The sequence below is a fragment of the Megalobrama amblycephala genome, linkage group LG12 (genome assembly GCF_018812025.1).
Source record: "Megalobrama amblycephala isolate DHTTF-2021 linkage group LG12, ASM1881202v1, whole genome shotgun sequence".
NCBI classification, from domain to species: Eukaryota; Metazoa; Chordata; class Actinopteri; order Cypriniformes; family Xenocyprididae; genus Megalobrama; species Megalobrama amblycephala.
In genome coordinates, this window is record NC_063055.1 from 237544 (window position 1) to 256259 (window position 18716).

The 18716-nt window shown below is 38.9% G+C and overlaps 2 protein-coding genes across 9 annotated transcripts in view; one reads left to right on the forward strand and one right to left on the reverse strand.

The window, feature by feature from the left end:
* Positions 1-1468, forward strand: part of loxhd1b (lipoxygenase homology PLAT domains 1b) — a 78568-nt gene extending 77100 nt beyond the window's left edge. For all 6 annotated transcript variants that reach the window (XM_048209097.1, XM_048209098.1, XM_048209095.1 and 3 more), the window contains one exon: positions 41-1468. In XM_048209097.1, coding sequence (XP_048065054.1) covers positions 41-521 — 481 coding nt within the window. In that variant the 3' untranslated portion in view covers positions 522-1468. The remainder of the gene's footprint in view (positions 1-40) is intronic.
* Positions 1469-3123: 1655 nt separating this feature from the next.
* On the reverse strand, positions 3124-18434 carry rnf165b (ring finger protein 165b). Of its 3 annotated transcripts, none has more exons than XM_048210780.1 (8): positions 16267-18434; positions 9589-9898; positions 7370-7501; positions 7169-7292; positions 6771-6875; positions 6588-6683; positions 6370-6473; positions 3124-6285 (listed from the first exon to the last, which is right to left on the reverse strand). In XM_048210780.1, the coding sequence occupies exons 1-8, from the start codon at positions 16325-16327 to the stop codon at positions 6168-6170; spliced, it is 1050 nt and encodes a 349-aa protein (XP_048066737.1). In that variant the 5' UTR covers positions 16328-18434; the 3' UTR covers positions 3124-6167. The 3 variants fall into 3 exon arrangements, 2 of the variants coding, with proteins under 2 accessions (XP_048066737.1, XP_048066736.1); XM_048210779.1 differs by having other exon boundaries at positions 7370-7504; XR_007187579.1 differs by lacking the exons at positions 3124-6285; positions 6370-6473; positions 6588-6683; ... (2 more) ...; positions 7370-7501; positions 9589-9898 and adding an exon at positions 13311-15507.
* Positions 18435-18716: the final 282 nt, after the last annotated feature.

The following is an 18716-nucleotide window of genomic DNA, read 5'->3' on the forward strand; positions in this document are numbered from 1 at the left end:
AGCAGATCCGAGCGTTATTCTCCCTGTTCCTCCTCCGTAGATTCTACTTCACGTGTGACGCACGGATTCCTCTGGCAGCCAAGAAAGACGAGTTCATGACGTTCGAGTGCACCAAAACCGTGGAGAGTTTCGCCAGCAAAGTCCGCAGTTTGGTTCCCGTCAAATACGAAATAATCGTCATCACCGGAGACGTGAAGGAAGCCGCCACCGACGCCAACGTCTTCATCACGCTCTACGGCGTCAACGGAGACTCAGGGAAGCGAGCGCTCAAGCAGAAGTTCAGGAACCTGTTTGAACGCGGTCAGACGGACCGATTCCTGCTGGAGATGCTGGATTTGGGGGAACTCTTGCGGATCAGAGTGGAGCACGACAACACGAGCACGTCGGCCGGCTGGTTCCTGGAGTGTGTGGAGGTCACCAACACCGCCAACTGGGTGACCACCATCTTCGTTTGTGGAAAGTGGTTGGACAAAAATAAAGCCGATGGACAAACTCAGAGAGTGCTGTATCCTAAATATTAAACGCTGATGATTTTGAACTTTGGGACAATCCAGTAGGACTTATTTGTACTTTTTTAAAGAAATTCAAATAAACTTCCTTTGTACTGAGACGATGTTGTTGTCTTTAAATCTGGTCACATTCTCAAGGTATCGAACCTGCAAAGTTTGTCAGCTGCCAAAAACTGAGATGTCTCCGATTACATATTTTCATAATGTAGTCAAAGCAGTTTTAAGCAAAAATATGTTCCCCTGTGATTTTAATACTTCAATGACTTATCAACATTCACGTTTCTGGTTCTCTGATGTCATTTAATGATCACATGACATGCAGCTAAACAAATGAAATATTTCATCCTTTAGTAAGTGTTTTTAATTTGATATTTTTATTATTTATGAATAATTATTAGCTTTTAGTGTGTTGAAACATTTGATGGAAGTCAATTTATAAATGTCATTTTTTCCCCCCATTTATTTATGACTCCATTTATACAGAGAAATCATTAAATGATCTTGGTTCTCTAAAGCCCATTTGCCTAGAAATTGTTTCAAGTCATGTGTTATTTTTTATTCGGAAACAGACAAAGTCTGATAATATTTTCTTGTGGTAAAAATGTATTGTAATTTAATTGTCTGTCATTGTCCAATAGAAAATGTCATTATTTACTTTTCTATTACTTTAGGCCTCAGTTAGGCATCTAGTGTGTGTTTTATCTCACAACACCTTTCTTTTGAGAAACCAGTTTCTTTTGAAGCGTTTCTCCGTCTTGTTTTCCTCTCAATTTAACTTTTATGAACACCGCGCCTACTTTAATATAACAAAATGGAAATGAAGCCTCGTGAAGCTCTGAGGTTTTTCGTTGATGGTGCCACAAAAATATTCTAAAGCAAATGCTATAGATATAGAAACACTGTTTGCTCCTTTTAGTAAAAGAAACTGCAATGCGCAAAATGGCGGAATAAGTCCCGCCTTCTAAGTAAAAGAGCCAATCGCTGATTGATAAAGTCCTTGCATCACTGCAGCTACCGTTAGAAGCTCTTGTTCCCATAGAAACCTAGACTGCACATGCGCATTGGCTCATCTAGCCTGAAAAATAAGCTTTTTTAACGCTATTTGAGCATAGAAACAACATTTGTGAGGCAGTTCCTTCATGTCAGATTTCGTTGCTGATTTGAAATGTTATTTAATTTTGAGCTTGCCAAGCAGTTTATGAGATTTTAGGATTCCCACATTCAAAATCGCCATCTGCTGGCTCGTGAAATTTACAACAACCATATAAGCCATGTTTTAATCGACTGAAAATGTTCTTTTAGCCTATGTTATTTCTTAATAATTAGGCTATACAGTAAAAAAAAAATGAACACTTAAAACCATACCACCAAACCACATCGGGAAAAAAACTCTCTATTGATAAATGAAACGTAAACGTAACTCTGTTTGTTGACTAAAAAGTTTAAAAATACATTTGGTCTGCCTCAGCGGTTTAACAGCACTCGTCAATGTCAAGTTATATGAGATGGCCAATCAAATCAAAGAGGGCGGGGCTTCAGTGTTCAGAATCCGGGCGCGAACTTCAGCATGACGCTTCCGCATTAACGGTGGTCGAGTGTGAGGTAAAATGTAAGTAGCGAAACTTTTAATATTTAACAACTATTTTGCGATGCAAATGTTGAACGACCCACAGTAATATACAGTGATGCAAAATATTCTATTTTGATTTGTCATATTACTCTGTTTTAATTGAAAACAGCCTTTTTCAATTACGTGATTTGCCTGTTTTGTTTTCTTTATTCCCCTAAACACCTTTAGGACTGTTACATTATTGGCCCAGAACTTTATTTAGGCCTACACATTTTGATTTTCTGTACTTCTCACTTATAACTTATATTTTACACTTCACCAACCATATGGTAAGTTTAATTGTGGTGCAATGTAAAATATAGGTTGTTTACTTTGATCCTCAATACTCTACAACAATTATTCTTAAAGGGTTAGTTCACCCAAAAATGAAAATTCTGTCATTAATTCCTCACCCTCATGCCGTTCCACACCCGTAAGACCTTCGTTAATTTTCAGAACACAAATTAAGATATTTTTGATGAAATCCGATGGCTCAGTGAGGCCTGCATAGCCAGCAATGACATTTCCTCTCTCGAGATCCATTAATGTACTAAAAACATATTTAAATCAGTTTATGTGAGTACAGTGGTTCAATATTAATATTATAAAGCGACGAGAATATTTTTGGCGCGCCAAAAAACAAAAAAACGACTTATTTAGTGACATCTATTCGTGTGTCAAACCGCCAAACTGCTGAAATCACGTGACTTTGGCACTCCAAACCGCTGATTCGACACACTGATTCATAACGCTCCGAAGCTTCCTGAAGCAGTGTTTTGAAATCGGCCATCACTATATAAGTCGTTATTTTGTTTTTTTGGAGCACCAAAAATATTCTCGTGGCTTTATAATATTAATATTGAACCACTGTACTCACATGACCTGATTTAAATATGTTTTTAGTACATTAATGGATCTTGAGAGAGGAAATGTCATTGCTGGCTATGCAGGCCTCACTGAGCCATCGGATTTCATCAAAAATATCTTAATTTGTGCTCTGAAGATTAATTCACATTTCACATTTGGGTGAACTAACCCTTTAATCCATTTTAAACGTGTTGCCTTTTAATATGAATTAGATTGTATCCAATTCATTTAACTTGCACTGTAACTTTTTACCTTGACATCTTGCGACTTTGGAGCTTCAAGTTCCCGAACATGATGAATTATGGGATATGCTTCATTTTTTTGGAGGCATTTTCAACATTTTATTTGAAAAAACACATACAAAAAGGGTCATATACAAGACAAGAAATTAAAAAAGAAAGAAAAATTTGGGTTAAGCTATGCAACTTTTTGCATCATCATTAGTAATAAATACAGTACAAAATCCACCAAAAGTGAATCTAAGATTTTCTTCTTTTTTTTTTTTTACGCAATATACACTTATCTAGTTATCATACATTATAATCACCAAGCTATTGCTTAAATATTGTCAATACATATTTTTCTACTTGAGCTATAAAATATTCATGTCAGAAAACATTGCGCAGTAACAGCACACAGCAGTGTCTTGTACAAAGAGCCACTTCCCTTTCACTGGCAGGTTATTCAACTATTTTTTTTTTTCTTTTTTCTTTTTATGTCAGCAGCAGAAAAACATCAGAAATATTTATGGTAAAATATTTTAACATATGTATCCATTCTCATACGCATATTAAAACCTGAGAAAGACATGCATTACAGAGCTTGTGCTTTAGGATCTACGGTTCAGTCTGTTAGCGAAACATGACACTACTATTGCTTATGTCCAAAATCTGCTGGAGAGATGGATCAAATCAAGAGACTTTAAGGCTACACAGGCTAGAAACACAAATCATACAATATAAAGCCATTGTTTCTTTTTCGCGTATAGGAAACGATTTCTACAGGTGTAGAAAGTAATGAGTATTCCAGGAGGTGCTGGCAGGAAAAACAATTATTTCACTGGAAATAAGAGTTATCTGCCGTATCAATGTTTTACACTACTGCCATGCTGGCAGATTGTTTGGGGGATTGAAGCTAAATAACCTGACGTGGTAAAATGGTGAAATGTGACAAACGTATACGGCAGCTACACCACAACACGACCTGCATTCAGACATTTAAAGCCCCTTATATGAAGTACCGATTGAAAGGCAAACGAAAACTGCTACTAATGGGAATAAAATAAGCATCACTTTAAGTCTCGGATCAAAAATCAAAAGTTAAAGCCAGATGGGCACAAGACAAGCAGCTATAATCAATCACAGTAAGCGCTGAACTCACTCCTCACGACTGAAAACAGATTCACGGCGGCCTGGATCGCCAGCGACGCGACGAGCGGACGATGTTCGCAGGATGCCAGTGAGAGGGCAGCAAAGCTGAGAGTGCAAAAAACAGGAGAGACATGCAAAACAAGTCCAGTTTGTCTACGAGCTCACAGCCGAACGACTCTTTGAAATCGCATTAATGGAATGTAACCAAAAAACTACAGCACCACATACTAGCACATTTCAGCACGCCCTGCTGGGGTTTTTTAGCTTGTTTTGACACTTACTTAACCGCATGCAAAGCACTCCCATTAAAGTATAGCACAATGAGGTATTTATACACACGTTATGCTGACGTAAATAAATAAACCAATCGGTTACATTGCGATACTAGTTCGGAACTTAAATACGCACCCATAGTAGGTAAAGTTAGTCATAAATTATGATTGTTAAATACTTAAGGCATTTCGACGCACAATATCATGTGTAAACTATAAAACGCAGACGGACGATGAGAAAAGATCACTGACGCGCTACACGACGATGACTGAAAATGCTTCCAACTTCCTGGCTTCCGCTCCAAGCAGCTGAACGCTTGAATTCGGGAAAAGTTGCAAAAGCAAACGACGACATCTGAAATGCTACGGAAAAAACAGTCACGTACATTGAAAGTGGTCAGTGAGGCAACAACTATCGTTACGCGAAGAAGAAACTGTGCTGTTAAAAAGTCTGCTCCCTTGTTTTTTTGTCATTTTTTTTGGGATGGAGTGCACGATACGCAAGGAAACAGCTTACTGAGTGCAAATGCAAAAGCAGGGACCACACGACCTCATCAGGAAAAAAGTGAGTGCATTTACAAAAATAACCACTAACTACATTAAGACGACAATAAATAACTTGTTTGTTTGTTTGTTTTTTTTCCAGCATCGCAGCTACTTATGTTGAGAAGCTGTACCAGCCCCGCACACAGGTTGGCAACAGAAGAAATAAAACGAGAAAGAGTGATTTAGAAAAGTTATGTTTGGTTTCTATAAAACAAATGGCTTTACTCCCTTGTCATGTCCTCTAGAAATGGCAGCAAACAGGTTTCATGCACATTATGACTCTACAAGCGAGACCACGAGTCACAGAGCCAATGGAAACACAGAGTTATGCCGTTACTATTCGACGTGTGCTTGTGCTACAGGCATTAAGGTACATGTTTCACTCGTGGTGACTCTTCGAGAACACAGTGTCTTCAGGATTAGTAGAATGTCGCCTCGACCTCTCGTCGCGTTTCCCAGAAGAACCCCGGCCTCTCGCTTCAACATGCATTTAGTGGATACGTTTCTAAGCGTTGGACAAAATGCGGACTGTCACAGTTCATATCAAGCCTGGCCTCACAATTACATACGGACGTCAAGCATCACCTCCGATAATTACAGACACGACGACGGAGCTTTTTTGAACACTTCTCTCATTCGCTGATGTGTGGGTGTTTTTTTTTTTCACAAATGATTCGTTTAAAGTTCATGACCAACCACATGTGATATGCTGTGACATGCTTCATCCGTGACCCACTGAGAACATTTGGTTGGTCTTCATCGGAGATCACCGTTCGTTCGCCTCCTAAACACACACACGTACAGAGCACCATCTTCATCCACAGACTCGCTCTTCTCCGTGTGCTCTCGGTTCCACTTCGGCGCACGTCATCAGTTGGCTCAGAAGGCAAAGGTCAGAGGTGAGAGTGGTGATGGAGATGACACACATTTGGCAAAGTGCCCACGAGGGGACGAAGAACGACAACAGGACTTTTCGCTAGTGCTACACGAGACATCAGCTATCGGGGGACAACTGCGTCTCAATGTCTACCCTGCAGATGGGACACTTCTTATTGGTGGCCAGCCACTGGTCAACACAAGCCTGATGGAAGAGGTGCATGCAGGGTAATCTCCTGAGAAAACAGAAAACCCAAAATGAAAGATTATCGCCACCATTTTCCCATTAAGAGATTAAGTGCAACAGAGCGTCAAACTACCTGACGTCCTCTCCGTCTTCAAGCATCGAGAGGCATATTGTGCATTTCTCATCCGTGTCGAGCTCCTCTTCATCCATGCCGATCTTCAGCTCTAGAGGTCTTCTCTATGGATCACACGGTCAGACATTAATCGAACCGAACTTGCACTTAATAAAGTACAGGTTCAACCAAGTATACAAATATTAAAAACGTATAAAAGGTCCAGTAATTCTACTTACCTTTTTATACTTGTGAGGAAAGGTGAACCTCTCGATGGTGGTCTGCACAGCCCCTCTGTTCACATTGCCCAGTCTGTCCTCCAACTGCAGGAGCTCCTGGAATCAAAACCACATGGAAATATTGCATGAAAGTCGACGAGAGCATGTGTGATGAAGTACCTCAGCTGAGGTGAGTGACGGTACCTCGTAACTCTCCCGCACCGCAGACGCGTGGCGAGACGGACTGAGGCCTTGAAGAGCCAGAAGGTGTAACTGAGGATATGGGTAATTTCTGATCTCATGGACAACCTGTGCAGGACAACATCATTCATTAACATACAACATCAATGAACAACTACATTTTGACACTTTTAGAAGAGCATGTGAGAGATAAATTGAGTCTTAAACAGTGGCAATACCAAGGTCATGGGTTTGATTCCCAGGGAATGCATGATAGGGACGTGACTTGTAGCCAAGTATGGTATCACATACGTGGTTACACGTCGGACTCTCTAACCATTAGGCCACAATTGGCCTAAGTGGTGTCTCCCAAATGCATTAATGTAAGTGGGATTGCTGAAGGTACAAAGGCGCAGACTGACCACTTGTGCCGAGGTGGTGTTCCTGGGGAAGTGATGCAGTCGTGGAGAGGTCAGGTAATGCTGATAATGCTGAGTGAGGGGAGAGACGTGGTACTGCGGCAGGCCTGGATCCACACTCAGATCCCTGAACGCAAACACAGGACAGATGTCAGCTGATCAAAGCCAAACGGAGTACTATCAAGTAACTGAATACAGACGTACCAGTCTGTTCCTTCAGCAAGGTAGCGCGGCTGCTGCGGGACCGGCGGCGGTGGGGGAATGTGAAAGGATGGTGGGTATTCATACGGCGGCCGCAGCGTCTGTGGATGGGGAAGGGTTCTGTCTGGAGCGTGTCTGCTGGGAAAAATCAGAACGAAAAGAAAAGTTTGAGCCTCAAACAAATCACAACAGAGATCTGGTATTAAAATAGGATTAGTTCACTATAGAATTAAAATTTCCTGATAATTTACTCACCCCCATGTCATCCAAGATGTTCATGTCTTTTGAAAAGAAATGAAGGTTTTTGAGGAAAACATTCCAGGGTTTTTCTCCATATAGTGGACTTCACTGGGGTTCAACGGGTTGAAGGTCCAAATGTCATTTGACTAATGCTGCGTTCACATCAGACGCGACTGGAATAAATCGCGCTATTCGCGCGTAGTTGGACGCTTGAACATTTTGAGTTTACTCGCTTCATTCGCGCGTGAAAATCCCTTCACAACAGACGCGAATTCGCGTCATGAGAGGGGCTCTCCCGCTCCTTTATGTGTCCCAGACTCTCCCACTGCTTTCTGCACACTTCCTCTGAATAAACACTACTTGTCAGTGGGGAAATAATTGTAAATTACAGCGAATAAGCTCAATTGGTCGTCTTTAGTTGGCTTATAGTCTTAATATGTATCTATATATATCTAAAATTGAGTAAAGTCCGTTTTTTACAACTTATCATATTGTCCGACCTCCTCACTCACTTTCTTTCAAACACGATCCTTTTTATTTCTGTTTCTATGAATGTATGAAGATGTATAGCGACGATGATTTTGTCCTCCATTGTTGTTTCGAATTTCTGCCTCAGCTCGCTATGTCACGTCACTACTAGAGCAAGCTCCTGATTGGTTAACGTGGCGCGGAAATTCGCCAAAGTTCAGATTTTTCAACTTGCGCGATTTGCGCGAATCGCTCAATTCGCGCCGCGTCATTCGCGCCGCTTCATGTCAATTCGCGTCTTTGCATTGACTTAACATGTAAATCACTCGCGCTTACCGCTTCATTCGCGTCCGGTGTGAACGCACCATTAGTCTTTGGACGTTCATTTTGTAGACACTGGATCGGTTCTTCCACCTACGTCATGCGTGACCTTTCCAACGTGATTACGATTGCGATGGTTTCTCTAGATAAGACTCTTATTCCTCGTCTGGGATCATGTAGAGCTCTTTGAAGCTGCACTGAAACTGACATTTGGACCTTCAGCCCGTTGAACCCCAGTGAAGTCCACTATATGGAGAAAAATCCTGGAATGTTTTCCTCAAAAACCTTCATTTCTTTTCAACTGAAGAACATCCTGGATGACATGAGGGTGAGTAAATTATCAGGACATTTGTATTCTGAAGTGAACTAATGCTTTAAAATATTCCTGAAAAGTAAAATGCAGCTTTGATTGCTTGATTAGGTGATACAAAAATAACCACTGAAGAATCCTTAACGATAAGACATGGAATGAATTAAGGCAAGACACCTCAGTGAATAAGGTAAAAATGTAACTAATTTAAATATGCACTAATTTACATAAATGTCCAGAACAAAAACCAGGTTGTTTTATTTTGCTTACATATTACAATTAAATGTTTTTACAGAGGGAATTTTGGATTTCTCTTTTTATCACTCCATGAATAATAATAAAAATAAAAAAAAAGTCAACAGCAACAAAATAAATACATTTTCACCATGTTTTTAGGAATAAAATGTTATATAATCAGTCAAATGATATATGAACAAACCCCTCAGTAAAATCCTTTAGAATATAGTTAGGAATATAATTGTAAAGTTTGGTGTATGCCAGTGATGCTGAAGTGGAGAAAAAAACTCATTTTGAGAAAAGATATGTAATGTAATTGAAATCTACAAATGCAAATAGATAAAGTGCAATAAAATAAACACTTAATTGTGTATTATGGATGTTTTCTTAATCTTCAGAAAGTCATGAAAAGCCAAAATAACCCAAATTGACGATTCTTATTTTTTAGCATTATTGTAAATTATTTATCTGTGCACCTCATTATTGTTTTAAATGAATGTGCCTCATAATATTGAACCAAAATAACTGTCCCTCCCTCTTCTCTGTTGACGAGGGCGGGGCAACCTGTCACTCACATGACATCCACCAATAGCAAACCACAACCATGCAATCAACCAATCGACTTTGCTTTCTCGTTAAAACACACCTGGGCTGTGGAAGTATCCTCCTGTGCTGGGCCTCCAGGATCTGCTGCTGGATGAGGTATTGCTGGTGTAAAGCCTGAGGTAGGAAGGGCGGGGCCGGGATGTCCTGGAACGGTGGCGCTGGTATGTGGTTGAGAGGGGGATGCAACGCCGCAGCTGGCTGGTGCGCGGGGCCGAGGTGATGGCTCATTCCCGTCTGAGATTGTCCTGGATGGGGCATTGGGAAATCAACAGGGATCTGGGCCTGCGGGCCTACGTGGAAATGCCGGCAAGAGGTAGCATGACTGTGCTGATGCCTGTTAAAATGAGATCCTGCAAGAACAATGACATCACAGCAAATTACGAGTGGGGATTAAACCGCTGCTGGAGGCTCGGCCTTCATCCTCTCCTGCATGAACTTCCAGAAGAAATTAATCGTCAGCAGTGGGGTGTGATGGGAAATGAAGAGTGAAGGTGAGTGAATTGTGTTCGAACAGCATGTTTGCGTTAGTCTGTTAGCAGTGAATGTGGTTTGGTTTGGGTCGCTGTATTCATACAGTCAGTGTTTGGGATTGTAAATCGAATTTACTGTCAGATACACATGAACAGGTAAGTGAAGTTTTGAAGCTTTAACTATTCTCATGAGTAAACCATATTGATAAATGAGTAAATATCAAGACTTGCAACTTTAGTTCGACCTCATCAGTTTGTGGTTAAAACTTTGGTTTCATTTTGTCCAGTTTAGTTTTTTTGTTTTTCCCTCTTACCAAAAACGTTCTCATGGCACATGGACGGATAATCACTGGAGCAGTGGTTTGTGGGATCTGCATGCTGGTGTGGGTTAAAATCTCACTTTAATAGTACCTAACTTAATAAAACAGGCTGTGACTGTGAGGAATGATTACCTCAAAATGTTCGTCTATATGCAAGTTTGAGGGACTTTATTTAAATGAGCTATCTTAAAATCTTTAGCTATCGTCACGTGTCAGTGATTAACCCTCCGAGTGCCATAGGTTGCCCAATCCTGCTCTACAATAACACAACGCTTTCTTCCATCTTAAATAGTTTGACAAGTCTAGTTGAAATGGCATCGTTCTCTAGTCCTGTGGCCAGTTGCATAAACACATCCAATATGTCAAGACTGTGTCTTAAGAACTAGTCTGACCAACTACCAGTTAGCCAATGGGTAATCAATCAGTCCTACTTTAATTCAAATTAGGCCAATGTACCTTTTTATGTAAGTAGCTTAAAGTCAGGACTGGTCTTACAGAAAAAAATTTGATGACTAATTATTCTAAGCAGTTTATCCGTCCGGCCACTGAACTTTTCTGGTAGTCACATTCATTGTAGAATACGGTTGTTTTCTTTTGGAACCAAACTGAGTGTGAATCATCTATCACGTGTGAAACCGGATTTAATTGGTCATGTTAATCAAAGTGCAGCACTAAAACAAATACTAACCACTAACCCTAAACTTACCCTTAGTGTAGCATTGGTAGAACATCCAGATGCAGTTGTAAATTTGTAAATAAAATAAGATTACTGTTGTACTTAAAAAAATATCAGGTTTAATTCAATTGTGTTTCCTTGTAATTGTGAAATTTACTTAAAATTTCTGAATGAAAGTTGTTGCAAAGTAAATCCTACACCAATTTTTTTCCCAGTGTAGACAGCACAACTGTTTCTCATGATCAGATCCATCTATTATTCTTTCTTGATTGAGTTAACCAATGAAATTAACTGGTTAGGAGAAAATAATCGAGTGCTCCAAACAGAATGGCCAACCATATTCTACAGCTGTGTGAACAGAAGTGTCTCCTCACCTCGTCCTCGTGAACAGTCTACCGTTATTTAGTGAACATTAAAAGCACACAAGAGTCTGTGAGACGGAGCTCCTGGACAGCTGAAGGAATCCACAGCTGCTTCAAGTTCTCAGCCAAATGTCTGAGCATGCAGTAAACGTCTGGATTTAGATGTATTTTTATGCGAGCTGTTAGCCTGTCACGCATTATCAATGAAGGGCTTTGCGTTTTCTAATGACAGAACTTTGGATAAGTGTGTGGGAACCATTTCCCAAACTATTATCCATGTGCTGGAAACATGGTCTCTTTTAAAACGAAATCTCAAAGCCAATGACGTCTCTATGGACGTGAAGTGATTTGGACAGAGTAGGACGTCTTCCTGAATCAACATCCTCTATTGGTACTGGAAAAACAATCAATTATCCCAAGCTCAAAATCACTGCGGGTTAAGAACGTTGTTGAAGCTCTTAAGTCTAAAATCTGATTGGTTGATGGGGATCTTAAGGAACGTGTTTACAGTGATTTATCCAAGATCAACATCTCTGTAGATGTAGATTAACCCTTCAACTTGGTCCATAGAGCAGAAATTACATCAGAAAATCGCAGGAACCCAAAAGGCTTTTGATGGTGCAAGATATGCAGTTTGCATGCTTTATTACACTCTAAAAAATGCTGGGTTAAAAACAACCCAAGTTGGGTTGAAAATGGACAAACCCAGCGATTGGGTTAAATGTTTGCCTAACCTGCTGGGCAGTTTTATTTAACTCAATTATTGTTTAAAAGTTGTTGTTTTGCTTGCTTAAAATAAGCCCAAAGTATGTTGGAATGAATAATATTTAAAACAATAAGCATGTATTAAATTGCTTATTAATAAATGTTCACCTTTTGATTATTATTGTTGCCTCTTTTAATTTCCAACCTATTTTGGGTTCATTTTAAGACAGCCATATAGTCATTTTTAAGCAATAGTTGAGTTAAATAAAACTGCCCAGCACGTTGGACAAAAATTTAACCCAATGGCTGGGCTTGTCCATTTTCAACCCAACTTGGGTTGTTTTTAATCCAGCATTTTTAAGAGTGTATGACTTTGCGTGAATATTTATCGACAGAGCAACAATTACACTAAATATAATCTCCTTTCCTGAAATGTCAGGACAAAAAAAAAAAAGACATAACTCATATTACAAAAGACTAACCATGCATTAAATAGGCTAAATGCCCTTCATTCAGAAGTACAACAGTCTGAGATTTAATATTTCACTGGACTGGTGAATGCTTGAAACATGAGTTTGCTGTGTTGTGATGTAGGCATCTGCTGGCCACTTACAAGACAACAAGCGAACGGGTGAATGAATCAACGCACCATTTTATGGGTTAAAAAACATGAGAATACTTCAGTATTCATTATGAGAAAGAAAACTCCAAATTAACAAAATAGTTATAGTAGACGTGGACAAAAATGAGAAACAGAAAAGCAGAACTACTCCACTCTACTTCAGAATGAAGGAATTAAACACATAAGCCCAAATCACCAGACGAAATCATGTATAATGTGCTCTTGATCACACAGAGAAATGGGACGTGCCCACCGCTCAGTGTGTTCGTGGGATATTCAGTAACGGAGATGAAATGTGTGGATATACCTGGACACACCACAGAGAAAGGGCCACGTTTACATTGCATCCGGATCATTTACTGTGAGAAGACTTGAAGGTGCAGCGTTATGTCCTTTTTTCGTATTATTGCAAATGGATCTAATTTGTTCACCGTCGGGAATGCACACTGCACCTTCAAGTGCCTCGATGATGAGCGTAAATGACCACAGATCAACTCATTGAGGTCTCATGATGAAAAAGCGAGGAAATCAGTCTATCGGTCACAGCAGAGGGAGGAGGTGGAGGGGGGAGACAATAAATGGAAATCAGCAAGAAGCACACTGGAGGTTAGGAAAAATACTATATTCTTTATTGAAAAATATTAGTATATGTGGATTTGTGTCATAATAATAAGTCCATGCAACAAATAAAACAACATTGACCAATAGCAAGGCCCACCATGCTCAGTACAGGGTTAACAGAACAAAAGCAACATCCAATGAGCAGATGCATCGGCTACAGCACATTACAGTACAGCAGGGTACATCTTTACTACAGAAAGATTACATTGGAGTCTATTCAATGTAGAATCAAAATAAAATGAATAATAATAATGTGATTCATGCACTTAAAAGTCTATTACCAGAACAAAAGGTAGAGAAACCACAACCAAACAATAGACATTTGCATTGCTCTAATAGAGGATCTCAGTAGCAGTGCAGGAAATCAACATCCCTGCCAAATGGATGGCATTTTGGACAATGTCAATTTGGACAATTTCGATGCAACGAGCCAATCGTTTTCAATTGTCTTCTGCTTATCCTCTAAACATGATTGTGAATGATTGTGTAAAATCAGAAGGCGATGAATGAAGCACACGTTATGCAGGTGACTATGGAAGCTTGTTTCCGCCACGGAATAAAAAACAGAAAAGGTCATTGAGACTTTTTAAATCGGACAATTCTGACTTTTTTTTCTCGCGATTGCAATTCAGCCATAACTTTTTTTAACCCATTAAGTGTCACCCCCATTTTGACAATAGACATGTACTAAAAAAATGTACTATCCAAACGTAAATGATTATAATTGAGTACAGACCTATTTTTTTTTTTAAGAAGACACCCAGCAAAAATTAAAAGTATGAAAAAGTTATGGAAGTTCAAATTTACTGTAAATCAAATGTACGGAACTAAACTTATTTTATATAAAATTTAAATTTTATCAAATATATTTTACTCTAAAACAGCCATATGCCTAACCAAGTTGTATTCCAAATTTGATGTTGATATCACAAAAATTGAAGTTCCTGTGAGATTTTGTTTTTGCCGCTGTACCACAAATAGCCACCGGGTGTCACCGACATTCTCCTGTTACAAATCGACAATGTTTTGTCAAGATTTTGACTATAAAATAGCGAAAATAAATATTGTAATATGAAACCTGACACCACCCACTAGGGGAGGAGCTCGCTAAAAGAAATTAAAGTACCGTTTCCATGGTAACGCAACATGCAATTTCAAAACAGTTTTCAGAAGCTGAATCTTGAGTTCATAAGCTTTCAAATGATACCTAATTTATGATAATTACTAAAATATGTGATATGAAAAAAAGCAATAAATAAAAATGGCGCTGAGCGTCGCACTGGAGGGCTTAATCAAATGTACGATACTAAACATTTTTATTTTCATTTATCAAATATATTTTACTAAAATTGCTATCAAGTGAAAGCCATATGCCTAACCAAGTTGTGTTCCAAATTTTAAGTTGAGGTCACAAAAATTGAAGTTATTGCAAGATTTTTATGCACTGTACCAAAAATAGCCACTGGGTGTCACCAACATTCTACTGAATTATTTTTATGCAAATTGACCTTTCTGACTATATGCTTTGAAAATAAATATATGAAACCTGACACCACCCACTAGGGGAGGAGCTTGCTAAAAGAAATTAAAGTACCATGGTAACGCAACACCCGATTTCAAAACAGTTTTCACAAGATGAATCTCAAGTTCGTAAGCTTTCGAATGATACCTAACCTATGAGGATTACTAAAATATGTAAAATGAAAAAAAAAAAAAGGCAATACATAAAAATAGCACCGAGCGTCGCACCGGGGTAAAAATAAAAGTCAGCATTGCGAGATATAAAGCGCAATTACCCTTTTTATTTTTCCGCTCCGTGGCGGAAACAAGCTTCCATAGGTGACGGCTATAGGTGTGTGGGTTTGGTGATCATCCAAGCACAAAATGCATCCATTTTACAGGAATTTACATACATGTTGACTATCAAAGCTGGATGGGACATACATGAGTCACTCTTCTAGAGCTACTGATGTGGGTTAAACTACAGCACTTGACATACAGACAGTAGTTTACGCTCTAAATGTGTTAGCTCTGGTTTTAGTGTGTTTGTTCTCAGGAAGGGAGCAGATCTGAGATGTTTGTCGTCTTCTGATGGAAATAGGAAATGAGGAGGGATCAGAACACAGATGATCATTAAAACACAATGATCTGATAATGCAGAATGTAGATTCAGCCTCCATAGACTATGAGACAGGAGATAAGAACAGAAATAAAGCACATGAAATCAAACTATGAGACAGAAGATCAGAAACAGAAATCAAAAAAGCTTCATGAAATCAGTGATGGAGGTAAAGTTGCTAGTTTCGTGGTTTTCCTCAGCATATCAGTGTAAATGATTAAGTTAATGAGGTGTAGCTGTTAATTGATCAAAAAATAATCGACTGTTTTAAACAAATCAGCTTTTGCATGATGAAATGCTGTCATTCTGAGGCTTCAACACAAACTCGCGTTATACACTTACTTTTTAATTAAATGAGCATTAAATAACTCTATTAAATTATTGAAGTGATTTTATTTGTTGCCCGTTAAGCTCAGGCCTGAATTAGCATCGTTAGCTTTCTGAGGTAAAAACCAAACCTCACAAATAAACCTCTATAAATACATACAGCGCTCAAGTACACGATAAAACGAATCGAAAATCTATCAAATATACCGAATATCCCTCATAAAGGCCAATCAATTGATTTTAAATATATTTTAAAGTGAAATCTGAAGCGGGAAGCGTCCTTCAGTCAGCTAGCTAACAGATTACCTCAGATCCGAATCAAACCTCACTGATTCGCTAAATAAATAACGTTACCAAATCACCTGTTTTTAATGAATATCCTCTCAGTATGGACCTACAGCAGCATATAGATCAATCATGGGGTTTAATAATCATGCATTAAACAAGCAAAAGGCCTTAGATGTGATCTGATCGTGAAATAATGTGTTATAAATACCTCTATTTCTCACTGAGCCAAAGACGGGAAGAACCAAATATCCGACATGAACTAACACCATCCTTCAGATCTTCTGTTTGATGAATACAGAGTGTAAACGGATGAATAAATAATGTACATTCAGCGGGATCATATACAGTCAGTCACCGCGAGGACAAAGAAGAGTGGCGGCGGTGTTCGATTCGCCAACAAGTCGTTCTACTGAATCGGTTCTTCTGAATGATTCGATCGAACCGATGCACAAAGCATTTGTATCTCTCACACGAATCCGCAAATCGTGTTCGTTTGGAATGAATCGCACTGTCCAAAGCTCGAAAGCAGCAGATTGCTGTTGGAGCGATGACATTATCTGACCACTAGAGGCGCCACTGTCATCAGTACAGTAGGTGAATTTACATGCACTCATTTTCGCTTGTATGAATGAATCTGTTTATACAAACCCCTAAACATTGCAATCCAGTTCGCAGTTACATGTGCATCACACAAAGAGTGCATGTGAGGACAAAATGATTAGGATGATTAATAACTACAACACAGTTGGTCTAGCTGAGCTTTAATTGCAAAAAATCTTTTACAGTACTCCTGTACCATGTTTCATTGGTTCACAATAACATGGTCACCAATGAGTTAGAATGTAAACAGCAAAAAAGGATAAGTTACAAATAGCGCTATTCAACAAAAAGCTAAAAACTGTTATACAAGTGCTTTGATATTTACAGCTTGTGGTCTTACCGTTTGCATTAAAAACAATAAAAAAGAATAAAATATATACACACAATTAATTGAATTTAATGCAATAGACACTTTGGTTATTCATATTTGGCCCATACGTGCTTTACTTTTTCTTATGACAGTTTGACAAAAAAAATTGTCAGGTTCGTTTACACCAAGGACGATAACTATAAAGATATAGTTTTACAAATTATTAAATATTGAGCCCACACCACAACTATAACGATAATGACGCAGAGGAACAATATTGAATAGACAACTGCTACTCAAAACTAGTCCAATCGCGGTAAAAATCGTGTTCCGGGGGGTAAAATCCGCATTTTTGGCGGGGTTCCCCTGGTAAAATTCGCTTTCCAGGGGTTAAATATCATGTTATTTGAGGTCGCTTCTAGAGACTGACCGATATATCGATTTACCGATATTTTCCCCGATATTTAAGCATTTTACCATAATCGGATATCGGTTTTGTAATATCAGATTTACAGATAAACGCCGCCATCTTGTGGGTGTTTTGAGAATTACGCGCAGGATTGCCATTACAGCAAATCTGAGGGGAGACGAGACAACGGCATGCACAGGTAAAGTACACTTACCTGCTTTGCTGTAATTAGTAAACTTTATTTAACATAACAGCCATTAATCTGTAGAGCAGTTTGTCCGTTTAGGGCTACTGTAGAAACATAGCGGCGCAAAATGGCGACTTTCGTGTAAGGGGACCCGCAGTGTATGAAGACAGAAATGACTCATTCTAAAGTAATAAAAACATAACGGTTCATTATGTAAGGTCTTTATACACCACTGAAAACATAGTTATGGATATTATATTGCACCTTTAAAGCAACTGACGACAAAACTGCAGCGCGTATAATAAACAGAATGATGTCGTCCGCTGGTGTGAACACTAATATAGTTATCGTTATAGTTATTGTTCTTGGTGTGAACAGGCTTTAAATAAAGCACACAAAGAAAGTGTCCTACAGTCAAGTGTATAATGCAAAACTGTTGTAGCAGTCTTCATTTCACATCTGAGGAAATATAACACTGTTGCTCATGTTGGTTACTGCACTGCTATTATCAGATTGAAATGTTGGATTGTTTGGAGCGTTTGACAGATAGAGATGCAAAGGCTCAGTTTTGAGGAGGTTGAAAGAGTGTGTCATTGCGTTGCAGCAAAAGTTTGACATTTTCGTAACTTTTAGTGGCATGACAGGAGTGATTTGTTCATGTTGTTATGCCGTACCGTTCCCAATGATATTCGCAGCGTTCTTTGACGCCACATAAACTCAGGGAAGTAACCTGTAGTTGCACGTACACTTAAAAATAAAGCTTCTTTATTGGCATTGATGGTTCCATGAAGAACCTTTAAAGGGTTAGTTCACCCAAAAATGAAAATGTCATTTATTACTCTCCCTCATGTCGTTCCACACCCGTAAGACCTTCATTCATCTTCAGAACACAAATTAAGATATTTTTGATGAAATCCGATGGCTCTGTGAGGCCTGCATAGCCAGCAATGACATTTCCTCTCTCAAGATCCATTAATGTACTAAAAACATATTTAAATCAGTTAATGTGAGTACAGTGGTTCAATATTAATATTATAAAGCCATGAGAATATTTTTGGAGCTCCGAACCGCTGATTCGATACGCTGATTCATAACGCTCCGAAGCTTCCTGAAGCAGTGTTTTGATATCGACCATCACTAAATAAGTAATTA

Coding starts and splice junctions, on each gene's coding strand:
- rnf165b (XM_048210779.1), bottom strand. CDS start 16,327: ATGGTGTTAGTTCATGTCGGATATTTGGTTCTTCCCGTCTTTGGCTCA. Junction 7,505..9,588: donor AGGATACTTCCACAGCCCAG/GTGTGTTTTAAC, acceptor GATTTTTCCCAG/CAGACACGCTCCAGACAGAA. Junction 6,286..6,369: donor GAAGACGGAGAGGACGTCAG/GTAGTTTGACGC, acceptor CTGTTTTCTCAG/GAGATTACCCTGCATGCACC.